The 14,283-nt window shown below is 43.1% G+C and overlaps 2 protein-coding genes across 2 annotated transcripts in view; both read left to right on the top strand.

Annotated features, from left to right (window-relative positions):
• Positions 1-7,703, top strand: part of SYTL2 (synaptotagmin like 2) — a gene marked incomplete at both ends in the record, with an annotated part of 39,524 nt that extends 31,821 nt beyond the window's left edge. The window contains 8 exons of the mRNA XM_079546722.1: positions 1,882-2,001; positions 2,934-3,103; positions 3,473-3,575; positions 3,917-4,087; positions 4,617-4,695; positions 5,693-5,792; positions 6,504-6,709; positions 7,558-7,703. Of these exons, the coding sequence (XP_079402848.1) occupies positions 1,882-2,001; positions 2,934-3,103; positions 3,473-3,575; positions 3,917-4,087; positions 4,617-4,695; positions 5,693-5,792; positions 6,504-6,709; positions 7,558-7,703 (1,095 nt within the window). The remainder of the gene's footprint in view (positions 1-1,881; positions 2,002-2,933; positions 3,104-3,472; positions 3,576-3,916; positions 4,088-4,616; positions 4,696-5,692; positions 5,793-6,503; positions 6,710-7,557) is intronic.
• Positions 7,704-11,961: 4,258 nt separating this feature from the next.
• Positions 11,962-13,875, top strand: CCDC89 (coiled-coil domain containing 89; the record flags this gene model as incomplete). The annotated part of the gene is made up of 2 exons (XM_079549108.1): positions 11,962-12,005; positions 12,819-13,875. The coding sequence occupies 2 exons, from the start codon at positions 11,962-11,964 to the stop codon at positions 13,873-13,875; spliced, it is 1,101 nt and encodes a 366-aa protein (XP_079405234.1).
• Positions 13,876-14,283: the final 408 nt, after the last annotated feature.

Genomic DNA, 14,283 nt, shown 5'->3' on the forward strand with positions numbered 1-14,283 from the left:
ACATAAATGTCTAAAAGAGGTAGCTCTGTAGATAACAAAATAGAATCATAGAATTTTAGAATTTCCAAGGTTTGAAAAGACCTCCAGGATCATCTAGTTCAACCATCCACTTACCAACCATATTTCCCCACTATCCCATGTCCCTTAGTACAACATAGTTCAACTTAGTTCAACTCTTTGAAAGGGCAGATAACAGCAGGACAAGGGGAAATGGTTTTAAGTTGAAGGAGGAAAGATTTAGGTTGGATGTTGGGGGAAGTTCTTTACAGAAAGCGTGGTGAGGTGCTGGAACACCTCAGCTGCCCAGAGAGGCTGTGGATGCCCCGTTCCTGGAGGTGTTCAAGGCTAGGATGGATGGGGCCCTGGGCAGCCTGGACTGGTATTAAATGTGGAGGTTGGTGGCCCTGCATATGGCAGGGGGTTGGAGATTCATGATCCTTGAGGTCCCTTCCAACCCTGGCCATTCTGTGATTCTTTGGTAGCATCTAAACATTTCTTGAACACCCCCAGAGACGGTGATTCCACCAGCTCCCTGGGCAGCCTGTTCCAGTGCCTGACTACTCTATTGGAGAAGAAATTTTTCCTGCTCTCAAACCTGAACCTCCCCTAGCACAACTTGAAGCCATTCTCTCTCATCCAATTGCTACTTACAGGGGAGAAGAGGCCAATCCCCACCTCACCATAGCCTCCTTTCAGGGAGTTGCAGAGAGTTATAAGGTCTCCCCTGAGCCTCCTCTTCTCCAAATTAAGCAAATTCAGCGGCTCTCCTAAGACTTGTGCTCCAGACCCCTCACAGCTCTGTTGCCCTTCCCTGGTCATGCTCCACGGCCTCAGTTTCTTTCTTGTAGCGATGGGCCCAAAACTGAATGCAGTACTCAAGATGCAGCCTGGCCCCACCAGAGCTGGGCACAGAGGGACGATCCCCAGTCACCTCCCTTTGTCCTGCTGGCTGCATTCTTTCTGATACAAGCCAGGATGCCATTGGCCTTGGCGACCTGGGCACACTGCTGGCTCACGTTCAGCCAAGTGTTGACCAACACCCTCAGGTCCATTTCTTTCACAGAGTCTTCAGCCACTCTGCCTCAAGCCCGTAGTGTTGCCTGGAGTTGTGACCAAACTCAACTTATCTCTGCAGATATTCTTAATGTGTGTAGAAATTGTTGTTAGTTTGCATTTGTTAGTAGAATATCAATGACAGTGATTCATCTGCATAAATGAAGGGGGGCAGCCTTGCGCATTGTTGACAAATGGAACGCATCAGGGAGATAATGCTTTTTATAGCAAATTGCATAGGAAAGCTTATGTGGAAAGAAGCAAGTCTGTCCAGTGATGGCATGGAGATGTCATGAGTGGGTTGTAAGCATAGTGCCTGATGATGACCAAGTAACCCAAAACTGCAGTTTCTTGGTGTAAAAGCAGTTCCTTGCCTGCTGTCTTGCAAAATAAGCATTTTTTCAAAAGCCAATCACTTCATCCAGTGCTGTTTTACTGTGCATGTTACTTTGCAACTAACTTTGCCTTGAAGGAATGGGAGAATTGATGGCATTCTCTGTATAGCAGAAAGGGACTGGTGAAAGGCCTGAGCACTATCGCTTGCATAAGTTTATGCACAGCATAGTGAAGTAGAGCAGTTGAGTTTAATTGGCCCAATAAAATTAACTTTGTACTTTCCATTGCTATTTGAGATTTAAGAACAACCAAAACAAGCAGTTGCATTATTGCTTTAAAAATGTTTTAGCTTTCTGTTAGAAAATTTAAATTCTAGCTTTCTTTGAGTCCCAATTTGTGTTATTAAAATCGGTTTCTTTTTTTTTTTTTTTTAAATGTTCCTTGTAACAACAAAGAACCTACACAGACCTTCTTTCTGTGATGTTTTTGTAGAGTGATGAAAGAGAGACAGATACAGCATCAGAAAGCAGTTATTCCTTTGGCAGAATCAAGAAGAGTCCCAGCTCTCTAACCAATCTTAGCGGTTCTTCTGGCATGGCCTCCTTATCCTCTGTATGTACACAAAAGCCTTGTTTTAATGACACTTAATTTTTGCTAATCTCTTCAGAATTGTTTTGGCTTCCTTCTTTCTCTTCTATTTCTTTCCCTGGCATCTCTCTCCTTCCTTCCCTCTCCCTGCTCTTTCTGTTATGTGAACCTTTGCTTGGAATTGCCTTTAAAAATAGATAAAGATTATTTTTATTTTTTGTTTTCTAGCAGTATGCTGGAACTTGCTTGGTCCCATTCTACAGCATACTCTATGAACTCTACACAAAGAGGCTTTTACATTAACAGATTAAAGTTGTAGCAAAAGTGGGGAATAATTTATATAGGATAAACAGAAATGGATTAAGGGGTAAAGGAGAAAATAAGTGAAAGGACAATATTGCTATGTGGGGTGAACTAGATAATCAATTCTAAGAAAATAAAAAAAACAAACATATATTCTTCTCTTTCTACCTGTCCAGGGTTTAATTTTCAAGTATGTTTTCTTTTGGCACCTAATTCAGGCACATAAAGATTCTGTCAATTTCTCTGTTGGTGTTTTCAGAAGGTAGGTTGCCCTAAAGCTTTAGGCTCTGCCTTCTGCAAAGATAAGCTGAAGGGATACACACATAATATCTCGAGGACATGATCTCACACAATCTGTAATGTAGAGCATCCTATCACATTTTTATTCTTCCTCAATGCAATAAGTAAGTTTTGCTGTTGTTACTGTAGAAAACTTGGCCTGACACCTTTTAAGATTCACAAATAACATTCTTCCTTTTGCTAACCTGCTCACTAAGGAACTTGTATAATATATCTACTATATTTCATAACTACATCTGGAGGGCCATAGTTAATTTCTTTATTGTCTGAATCCTGAAGGTAACTTCTGCTCTCTCGAAGTATTTGGTAAAAATGCAAAGCTAGAAAATTTTTTTTCCTTGTGTGTGATACAGGTGAGTGGAAGCTTAATGAGTGTCTATAGTGGAGACTTCGGCAGTGTCGATGTGAAGGGGAACATTCAGTTCGCTATTGATTACGTAGAACAACTGAACGAACTCCACATTTTCATTTGCCAATGTAAAGACCTGGCAGTTGCAGATGTCAAGAGACAGCGGTCAGACCCGTAAGTAAAACAGAATATCTTCTTCCTAGTGTAATTTTTACTTTTAATGTGCAGATGAGAAGTGTATTTTCTTTCCAACAGATCTGTATGATTGAGTAAACAACCAAATAAGTGGAGGCTATAACATGCTTTACATGTTTTTCTACTCTCAACTGGATCTAGAATTGCTGTATAAATTTACATACATTAATGTGGGAACCTCAAACTTCTAAGAATGTGAAATTCTATTTTAAATTTTAACTTCCAAGATTAAGGGGAACTTAGTTAAGTGGATTTCTTTTACTTTGAAAGTAAATACTTGTGTATTTTGGAATAGGAAGTTGGAAGGGGTGTTTTCTTGCCCCCATTACCAATCTGTTTACATTTTAGGTATGTGAAGACCTACTTGCTTCCAGAGAAATATAAGCTGGGCAAACGGAAGACCTCGGTGAAAAAGAAAACTTTTAATCCAGTCTTCAATGAAATACTGCGGGTATACAACAAACACAGATTAGGCACGAAGTATAAGAAATTCTAACTTTCCAGATTCAGATGCTCTCAAAAGAGATATTTGTGTTAAGATGAATCGCTCCGCAGGTGTACCTATGTTTATCCATCGATAGTTTATAATATTCTCTAGATTGAGAACACTGACTGTTGTGAAATACTTGCAAACAAACTCAAGCTACTTAGGAACTTAAGATTTGAAATATTAAAATATGAGGAGTGTTTTGTCTTGAAATGAAGTGAGCAGTTATGTATGTTATAAACTCAGACACATTTTTCTCTAACTGTGTCATTTTTGTTTTCCCCTTCATTTCTCCCTTCTGGCAGTACAAAATTGAGAAAGATCTCCTAAAGAACCAAAGCCTTAATATCTCTGTCTGGCACAATGATACCTTTGGGAGGAATAGCTTCCTTGGTGAAGTGGAGCTGGATTTAGGAACTTGGGACTGGAATGATAAATCCAACAAGCAGATCAACTGGTTTCCACTCAAGCCTAGGGTATGTTATTAAGGATGGGTTAGCTGTTCTATATTTTCTGCTGTATGTGAAAGACCAAATCATTTTTTATTTAGGCCTGATCTGTGTCTTCTGTGTTTTTTTCAATGTGAAAAAGTGAGGTGAGTATGAAGAAGTAACACATACTTATGCCTTTTTGCAAGATAACTGCTGCTGAGGCTGATTTCCAGATAACTATTCCTACAGAAGTGAGTTTATGAAGTATAATTTCTGTTGCACAAAGAACAAGTTTCTTATGTACCACTTCTAAGTACACAACAATGGAAAAGAAGTGCTCTCAAGGGCTTTTGATCTCTCCTGGGTCTTGTCCATCATTTTAGTGGTAGAACTATGTATCTGAGGCACTGTCAAATAGCTCAGCTTGCCCTAAATCTGTGATGTGCTCTAAACTGAGGGAAGACTGAAGAAGAAAACAGGACAAAAAATTATCATGTACGAGTCAATCTTGTTACTGTGCGAAGTTTTGTGTGTGTGAACAGTAGTGTTTGAGATGTTTTGTCTTAAATTACAGACTTCAGCAATGGCTTTTGAACTAGAAAACAGAGGGGAGATGAAACTAGCCCTCCAGTATGTTCCACAACCTGTTGGAGGTATGCAGTGCTTCTTGGAGTTTGCCAGGGATTTGGAGTTTTAGCTGGGGGCAAGGGGTGGGTTGGGTGGTGTCCTGCTTTCAGCAGTATTCTATATAATAGCATCCTGTGGCAAGCTGTCTGATGCTTAAGCACAGTGCTGGGTGCACTTTCTGTGTGTTGTGCTTCTAGCAGACTCAGCTATTTCATGTGAGTTCTAGCTCTGGGAGACGTGATCTTCCAATTCTAGGTGAGGGGATGAGGGGGAGGAGCTCTCAGCTTTTCCAGGAGGCCAGCTGTGAAGGCCTGCCCATAAAGACTAGCACTGACTCTCTCCCTCTTCCCCTTTATTCCTGTATAGAAAATGGTGTAGTGAGCAGGACCAGGGAAGTCATCCTGCTCCTGGCACTGGTGAGGCCTCACCTCAAGTACTGCGTTCAGTTTTGGGCACCTCAGTACAGTAGGGACATGGAAGTGCTGGAGCAGGTCCAAAGAAGGACAACAAGGCTTGTGAAGGGCTTGGAGAATGTGCCATATGAGGAGAGACTGAAGGAACTGGGGCTGTTTAGCCCGGGGAAAAGGAGGCTGAGGGGAGACCTTATTCTCTTCCAGTATCTGAAAGGTGCTTACAGGGTGGGGTTGGTCTCTTCTCTGTTGTAGAATTAGATGTACAGTCCAGTTAATCTAGTCTGTACTTATGTTTTTTTTACTCTCTAACAGCTTTGGAGATTATGAAATCATCAGACAGTTGCTGTGATTTGTTACACAAACAATTACAATGCATTGTGTTCATGGAAGTAGCTGTATGATCTTTCAGGTTGTTCTTGCCTGTCAATTTATAACTGGCTGGCCTGACATTGAAGCTAGGTCAGGTCTTCAATCCAGCCACCCAATTGATAAGAATGAAATATATTAAGAGCACAGAGGAGTTTATTTGAAAGTATAAGCAATGGTAAAGGCTACACTAGGTATCTACAAAGATTAATCAGAGCCAGGATTTCTTATTGTCATTTTAAAGGAAAGAAGATTCCGTCCACTGGTGAGGTCCACATCTGGGTGAAGGAATGCCGTGATCTTCCTCTTCTGAGGGGCAACAGACTCAACTCTTTTATTAAGTGGTAAGAACTGTGGTTGAAGTCATCAAAAATGGTGGCACAGTAATGCCACTGTTATTTCTAATCTTACCTTCAATTTTCTATGTTTAAATCAAACCCAAAACTACAACTACTTAATTACTTTCTGATTTTTCTTTACTGTAATGCAAATTGTCCTGCAGGGCTTATAACTTCAAGATGCAAGTATTTACTACCAAGTAAGATGTACTGGGAAAACTTTCTTAGTAGCCACCACCCTTTCATTTCAAATGCTTAGCTTGTTGGTGGAAGGGCTACTTAGATTTAAGTGAAGTTTTGTGTCTGGTACAAGTTGTATTTAAATCAAGCAGGTTTGTGCAAGAGTATGCTTCAGTTTACTGAAGGGGAGAAGACAGAGGTGAGAGGCACAGCTGTATTTCTTCCTCTCTACAAACTGATTTAAAATGTAAAGAGGACAGCAAGATGGTTGGGATCTCTGGGAAATCAGTGAGAATCCAGCAAACAAACTCACTTGTGCCTCTTCCCTTCTGTCCTCTGAAGTACGAGAGTCTTCTTGGAAGGGTCTGAGAACACGACCTTTGAATTTTTCTCCAAGATGCTGAGCCATTTATCTTCAGCTGCTTTGCAACATGCAAAGGAGTGTTAATCAGTAGTTTTTGTTTATGTAATACATTTAATGCCAGTTACACCGTTAACTTGCAGTGCAAACTGACAGTGTTTCTTTTCTGTCTGAAGTACAATTCTTCCAGATACCAGCAGAAAAAGTCGCCAGAAAACAAGAACGGTGTCAAAAACTACAAACCCAGTATTCAACCATACCATGGTCTATGATGGCTTTAGACCAGAAGATTTGAAAGAAGCCTGCGTAGAACTCACAGTCTGGGATCACAACAAACTTGTCAACCATTTTCTGGGAGGTCTCAGGATAGGCCTTGGAACAGGTACTAGAAATGAAGAGATTAATCCTTAATTTACAGAATTGTCTTTCCTTTCTATCCTTTCCCTTTCCATCTCTTTTAAAAAAATAAAAAATAACAGCTTTCCAGCCATTTATTTGCTTAAGAGTTTCATTCAGTGAGTTATCTGTTCTTTGTCAGGGATCCTGCCTTGTCACTCGGCCCTAACACAACTTCCATTTACAATTTACAACAAGTGTAGTAGAAATAAACCTTTGTCCTTACATCGTACCTGGTATGAAATACAAGAATATGCTATTTCTGCACCCAGAATCTTGATGACATACCACAAACTTCTGCAAAAACTAGATAGGTGGTGTAGAATCAGTATTGGGTGGAGATAAAAGGATAGATTGGGAATGTTTGATAAGATTAGAACATTTTGGATGTGGAAACTTATAAATGCAAAGATGTTTATTTGCAGAAAGGCAGTGTGAGATACGCAGATAGAACTGCATGTTTTTCCCAGTTGTTATATATATATATATGTACACGTATGTCCCGTTCTATCCGAGGAGGGACGATGCATTTACAGTCTTTCAAAGCAAAAGCAAGAAAAAATGAATTCTCAGATGGTTCAGCAGAATAACTTAAAACACAAGTGAGGTCAGTAAACATCAAACTTAGTCTTAACAAGTGGAGAAAGGTAACGCAGTTTGTGTGCAGAATCGTCACTAATTGCATTTGATGGAATTGTTCAACCATAAAAGTTGAGTCAGATCTCGAAATCACTACCTGAGGAGGTGAAACTGCTTGAGAAGACAGGTAAATCTGATTGTCAGCTCTCAACTTTGCATAATATTAAGTGATTAATGTGTCTGGCATTTTTCTAGGCAAAAGTTATGGAACTACAGTGGACTGGATGGATTCTACTTCAGACGAATCTGCCCTGTGGGAGAAGATGATAAAGTCGCCCAACACATGGGTGGAAGATACACTACCTCTCAGGATGCTTATGGTTGCAAAACTGACAAAATAAGGGCTTTCTGATTGCTAGCAGCAAAAAGAATTCTTGGGAATGGAATCAAAAGGTGTGGTGGTGAAGCTTGGAAGAGGAGCACAGTAGCTCCTTTTATAGTCTGTGTTCTGTGGCTGTTCTGTTTCTCTGCTATCAAGTGTCACTTCATATTTCAAGTTACACTTCTGCCTGCAGATCTATGCAAATTTAAAGGGCTAGTTCTTCTTCACTGAAAATATACTCAAGTAAGAATGCACCTAGCAATTGAGAGGTAGAGGAGTCTTGTTTGTGAAGTGTTTTAATGACTCATTAGCAACAGGTGGCATTTTGTTCATGCTTCTCAGCATCCCTCTACAGCTGAATCCTCATTATGCTACATTGGATCTCTCCAGCAAGGACTGTGCAGGATGTTTTTTTTAAATAAGTCCCTTTACCTGTGGTTGTACTTTTATATGGTATGAAGTTGCTTCTATAACGGAAGAAGCACTACATGAAGTGGAACTGTTGACATCTTATTCTGCAAGGTGCAGAGGACTCTTAATTCCAGTTTACTAGGAAAAACTAAGTTTATAAAGTTTGCTTATACATTTGTTCATCACCTTGCTAATAAATCAACATTACTTTTAAATATTGAAGGCACTGGAGTCAAACTTGTTCATTCAAATGCTACTCTAAAGGATCTATACTTGCCAGTTTTAATGATGATTAAAGTATTGGGTATTTATTTTGTAAAGTGTATTCATTATCTGTACCTGCATCTGTTAGCTTGTTTTGCCAAAATCATTTCTCTGTTCTTCAGCGCCACCGTTAGGAGAACGCTGGGATTATGGCTGGTCCTGGTTTAAAGAGCTCTGTAGCACATGAAATGGGACAGGGATTTGTCACTTGTGGAAACGCATGCCACTAAGGGAAGATAAATGCATAAAACACAAAGGGTATTACTTAAAAAGTAATATCCCCTTAATAAGTAAGATCCCCTGGCGCGCCGCCCTCAAAGACAAAGATGTTGAGGAGAGCTGGCTGCTCTTCAAGGATGCCCTCCTGGAAGCACAAGAGGTCTCCATTCCTCTGAATAAGAAAGTGGGCAGGCGAGGTAGGAAACCGGCATGGCTCAGCAAGGACCTGCTGAGAGAACTGAGGGCGAAGAAAGGGGTGTACAAGCTCTGGAAACAAGGCTGTGTCACCTGGGAAGAGTACAGGGATGCTGTCCGGACTTGCAGACGTGGGATCAGGGAAGCCAAGGCGCAGGCAGAACTGAACTTGGCAAGGGATGTGAAAAACAATAAGAAAACCTTCTACAGGTACATTGGCCAGAAGAGACAGGCCAAAACGGGTGTACCTACTTTGGTAAATTTAAAAGGAGAACTGGCTTCAACAGATGAAGAAAAAGCTGAGGTGCTGAATGAATTCTTCACCTCGGTCTTCACTGGTGGCCAGGATTCTAGTCTTTTTCACGTCCCTGAGCCCTGCATCCCCAAACCTCTATGTGGGGACCAAGGAGGTAAATCCCTCCCCACTGTAAGGGCAGAGCAAGTCCGACAGTGCCTCCTTAGACTGAATGAATATAAGTCTATGGGGCCGGATGGCGTGCATCCCAGGGTCCTGAAGGAGCTGGCTGAGGTGGTTGCCGAGCCGCTCTCCATCATATTTGAGAAGTCGTGGCTGTCAGGTGAGGTCCCGGACGACTGGAGGAAGGGTCACGTCACTCCCATATACAAGAAGGGGAGCAGGGAGGACCCGGGGAACTACAGGCCGGTGAGTCTCACCTCCGTGCCTGGGAAAATCATGGAACAGATCCTCCTGGACAACATGCTCGATCACATAAAGAATGAGCATGTGATCCGAGACAGCCAGCACGGCTTCACCAAAGGAAGGTCATGCCTAACTAATCTTGTGGCCTTCTATGATGGAGTGACGGCATTGGTGGACGAAGGGAAGGCGACCGATGTCATTTTCCTGGACCTGAGCAAGGCCTTTGACATGGTCCCCCACCACATCCTCATCTCCAAATTGGAGGGAAGTGGATTTGATGGGTGGACGACCCGATGGATAAGCAATTGGTTGAAAGGCCGCAGACAGAGGGTGATGGTCAATGGCTCTATGTCCAGGTGGAGGCCGGTAACAAGTGGTGTCCCCCAAGGGTCTGTCTTGGGACCGGTGCTCTTTAACATCTTTATCAATGACATCGATGAGGGAATTGAGTGCACCCTCAGCAAGTTTGCTGACGACACCAAGCTGAGTGGTGCGGTTGATACGGTGGAAGGAAGGGATGCCATTCAGAGGGACCTCGACAGGCTGGAAAGCTGGGCTCGGGTGAACCTAATGAGGTTCAACACGGCAAAGTGCAAGGTTTTGCATTTGGGCCGGAAGAACCCCAGGCACCCGTACAAGCTGGGAGGAGTGGTCCTTGAGAGCAGCTCGGCAGAGAAGGACCTGGGGGTCCTGATGGACGAGAGACTCAACATGAGCCAGCAGTGTGCTCTGGCAGCTCGAAAGGCAAATGGGATCCTGGGCTCCATCAGGAGAGGGGTGGTCAGCAGGGACAGGGAAGTGATTGTCCCTCTCTACTCGGCTCTTGTGAGGCCCCATCTGGAGTACTGTGTCCAGGTGTGGAGCCCTCAGTACAAGAAAGACATGGAGATTTTGGAAAGGGTCCAGAGGAGGGCGACTAAGATGATCAGGGGGCTAGAGCACCTCCCCTATGAGGACAGGCTGAGGGAGTTGGGCTTGTTCAGCCTGGAGAAGAGAAGGCTGCGGGGCGACCTCATTGCAGCCTATCAATACCTGAAGGGAACCTACACCCAGGAGGGGAGTAAACTCTTCATAAGGGCTGACAATAGCAGGACTAGGGGAAATGGATCCAAGTTGAAGGAGGGAAGATTTAGGTTGGATGTTAGGGGGAAGTTCTTTACGAGGAGAGTGGTTAGGCCCTGGAACGGGCTGCCCAGGGAGGTTGTGGATGCCCCGTCCTTGGACGTGTTCAAGGCCAGGTTGGACGGGGTCCTGGGCAACCTGATCTAAATGTGTATGTTTGGTGGCCCTGCTAGGCAGGGGGGTTGGAACTACATGATCCTTGAGGTCCCTTCCAACCCGGGTGATTCTGTGATTCTGTGATAAAAAAATAATAATAAAAGCAGCCTTAAATGGAATTAAATCTAAATAAGAATTTGTTTATTAAAACTCAATGCTTTGTTAGCTAGTCAGTATGAATGTGCAATATAATGAAATAAATATAATAAATGCATGTTTATTTGCAGTAGCTGCAAGGATCCAGAGGCTGGAAAAATCCTGCATATAAGATTAGGGAGGAAAAAAATGGCTCTTCGCAGCTTCAGTTGCTTAATTTAATCATGAAAATGTAAATGCTCAGACTCTTTGGTTATTTGTTGTATGCCATGAATGGGGGGGGGAAAAAAAGGTGCTTTTCAACCTGCTGGGGAACAGCCATTCTTTCATCAGCTGGGCAGCCCGGAGATTGCAAAAAGAGCAATGAGTCTCCATCCCTTACTGCCTCAGCTGCTTTGGACGAGGTAAGTAGCTGGTACAGATTGCACTTTGCTCTTCCAGAATCACCACCCATTCAGGGGAGGCTAACTAAGAACACAAAAGCAAAGCAACTGGTGTACCACTTAAGTACAGATATGTTGTTCTGAGGCGTAGCATGCACACTGGCTCATAAAAGAACAATCATTTATGTCTGGGAGAAACCTCTATTTGTAATCACTAACTACAGGATTTCATTTTCACCTTAAAAAGTTGCTGAAAATATGACCAACAACTTAACAGGTATATAAATTTTTTGTTGTTTTGTTTCCTGTGAAGCCTAGACACATTACTGTGCCAAAATAGCTTGGGGAGCTCAGCTCATGGATGGGGTCTTGAGGCTTTAGATTTGTATGCAAGTGCTGTGTAATCTCCTGTGTTCTATACTGTACAACATCTCAGTAGTTAAAAACTTAATTGCTATCAAAATAAAAGTTCTGTCCATATATATATGGATTCCACAAAAACAGGAGCTTTTTTTTTAATGCCCTTGGAAGCGCCAGCAGCATTTGTTTGCTAAGAACTACTCCCAGCTACTTCCACGGCTTCTGGAAGGCAGGATTCTGGAGTGACCCATTCAGACCTGCATTGCCATGGACACAAGCCCCATGCTAGGAGTGTCAACAAACAGGCGAAGGAAGGAAAACACCTGGCAACAGAAAAGATTTGTGCTCCTACGCCCCTCTCTCTGTTTTTTTTCTGCTGGATAGCCTCAGCATTTTGGTCTTTCCCTGTTATGGCTGAATGTTTTGGCAGGAACCAAAGCAGCAGCAGTGGAAGGTGAGTAACCCAGAAGCAGCATCCCTGCTGTCACAGCTTGGCACCTGTCCAGACTTGGCAGGCTTGGGTTCATTTTTTTGCTGGATGTTGTTCTTCATCCTTCCTTTACTTCTCTCTCTAAGGAGTTTTCCCTATGCATAAACTTTACCTCCAGCCAAGGCACAGAAGTCTCAGAGCCTGATTATCAGCAGGCCATGTCATGCTGTGTCACTGAAGGTCTGCATCTGAAAGTTGTACTTCAGTTTTAAATAAACATTTTGTACATCTGGGTAGCACTCCAGATGATTATGCACTAATAATGCTGCTGCTGAAACACAAACACCTTCAGATGAGAAACCAGACTCAGCAAATCAGCACCAACACTCAAATAAGGAGCCTTCTCTCCAGGCGCTGCCTTTATTACTGTGCATTCACTAGTTATTGCCACTGAGTAGATGTGTTGGTTTTTTTTTTTTTAATTCATGAATCTCTAAGCACAGTGTAAGGCTATCATTATTTTTAATGAATAATATACTATCAAAACCGTAAAAATCAATTTGAGGATTGAACTGATTCTCTATGCTCTACTTAGATTTATAATTTGTAAATACCAAGCCTAGGGTTCTTTGCTTTTGCATCATGGAGTCTGGTATCCTTCTCTTCAGTCTGCTTGTCTTTGAACTGGGGTCTGCAGAGGCAGAGAGGGCTGCAGGGCTGCTCTTGGTTTTAGGATTCTCTGTCCACCAGCTTAGAGCAGTTCTGGGAACGCTTCAAACCTGCTGAATGTCACTAAGAGAAGTGGTGTCTGAAGTGTTTCGTCTTTGTGTGTGACAGTGTCTCCATGGCCCAAGAGGATGGAGAGGCAGTGATGGCCAACCACAGAAGTGATGAGGAGATGGGCAAAGATGCAGAAGATCCGACAAAAGGCATGCAGACACCCTGCGGGAGCCCTGAGGAGAAGAGAGAGAAGGCTCTGCTACGGGCACGCCTGGAAGAGCAGCACCGCCTTATCTGTATCCTGAAGAAAAAAACAGATGATGCACGCAAACGCTACAGGAGCCTGGAGCAGCTTAACGTGGAACTGGAGAAACTGAGGCTAGAGGATGCTGTGAAACTAAAAACCCAAACCCAGCGGATTCAGTACTTGGAGAATTTGGCCAATAACCTCGAAAAAACGATCTACTCCAAGGACGAGCACAAGAAACAGAACGCACAGCTGAAGGAGGAAAACCAGCACATGCAGAAGGAGAACGAAACCGCCCTCAGCCAAGCAGCGAAGGACAAGGAGGCTGAAATGCTCCAGCTTGCTGCCCAGGCCAGAGAGCTCTCGCAGCAGCTGGATGCTCTGCATGACAAATGTGCTTGTGAGAGATCCAGGGCCCAGCAGCTAGAAAAGGAGCTCCTGGAAGCGCAGAGCCAGCAAGCAAATGCCTGCATCTTGCAGGTTGACTCGTTAAGACAACAGCTGCAGCGCCTACAGGAGGAGCACCAACAAATGGTGGAACAGCTAGAGCATGGAGAAAGCCAGCAGAAGGCTCATGATGCTGAGCTGCAGGCCAAGCTGGAGAGGGCAAATGAGGAGAAAGAGCAGCTGCTGAACCTGGCCAGAGAAAGGGGCAAAGCTCTGCAAGAAAAGCAACAGGAAATTCTGCAACTGGGGAGGAAGCTGGAGATGGCAGAAAGAGCCAAATGGAGAGCAGAGAGGAACATTGTTAAAGAAGTGGCAGCAAACTATGATCTGAAGGTCCAAGAGCTCCAGCAAGAGCTGAAAAACAGCCAGCAGGCTTACAGCGAGCTCTCGCTGCAGTTTGATGCTTACAAAAAGCACAGTATGGATTTACTGTCCAAAGAAAAAGCACTGAATGTCAAACTTCGTCACTTTAAGGCATAAAACGTCAGCATTCTGCTCGGTTCTTAGCAGGTACCACTTCACTGATTTCTGTTCTTGTTTGTGCAGCCATCTTCTAGCAGATCTCTGTAATGTACTTACAAGCTTAAATCCTTCTGCAAGAACTGGTCTGGAGCCTTTAATTCTTTTTGTTACAGTTTTTCATAAGAGCTCCATGCCTTTAAATCCGAGCAGGAGTTGTCAGACTAGCCAAACCATGTCAGATCTGTAACGTGAAAGATTAGGGGGGAAAACTTCAAATGTGAATTTGATTTTATTTGGTCCTAGATTTTTTTTTTCCTAGAGACTTTTTTTTTGGTTTTTTTTTGTTTTTTATCAGAAGCACTTGTGGTCTCTTAACATTTGATTGTCCCTTGAAGTTCAAGAGATGGGGAATGCCTTAGAGGCATC

This window comes from Tetrao urogallus (genome assembly GCF_951394365.1).
Source record: "Tetrao urogallus genome assembly, chromosome: 1".
Lineage (NCBI taxonomy): Eukaryota > Metazoa > Chordata > Aves > Galliformes > Phasianidae > Tetrao > Tetrao urogallus.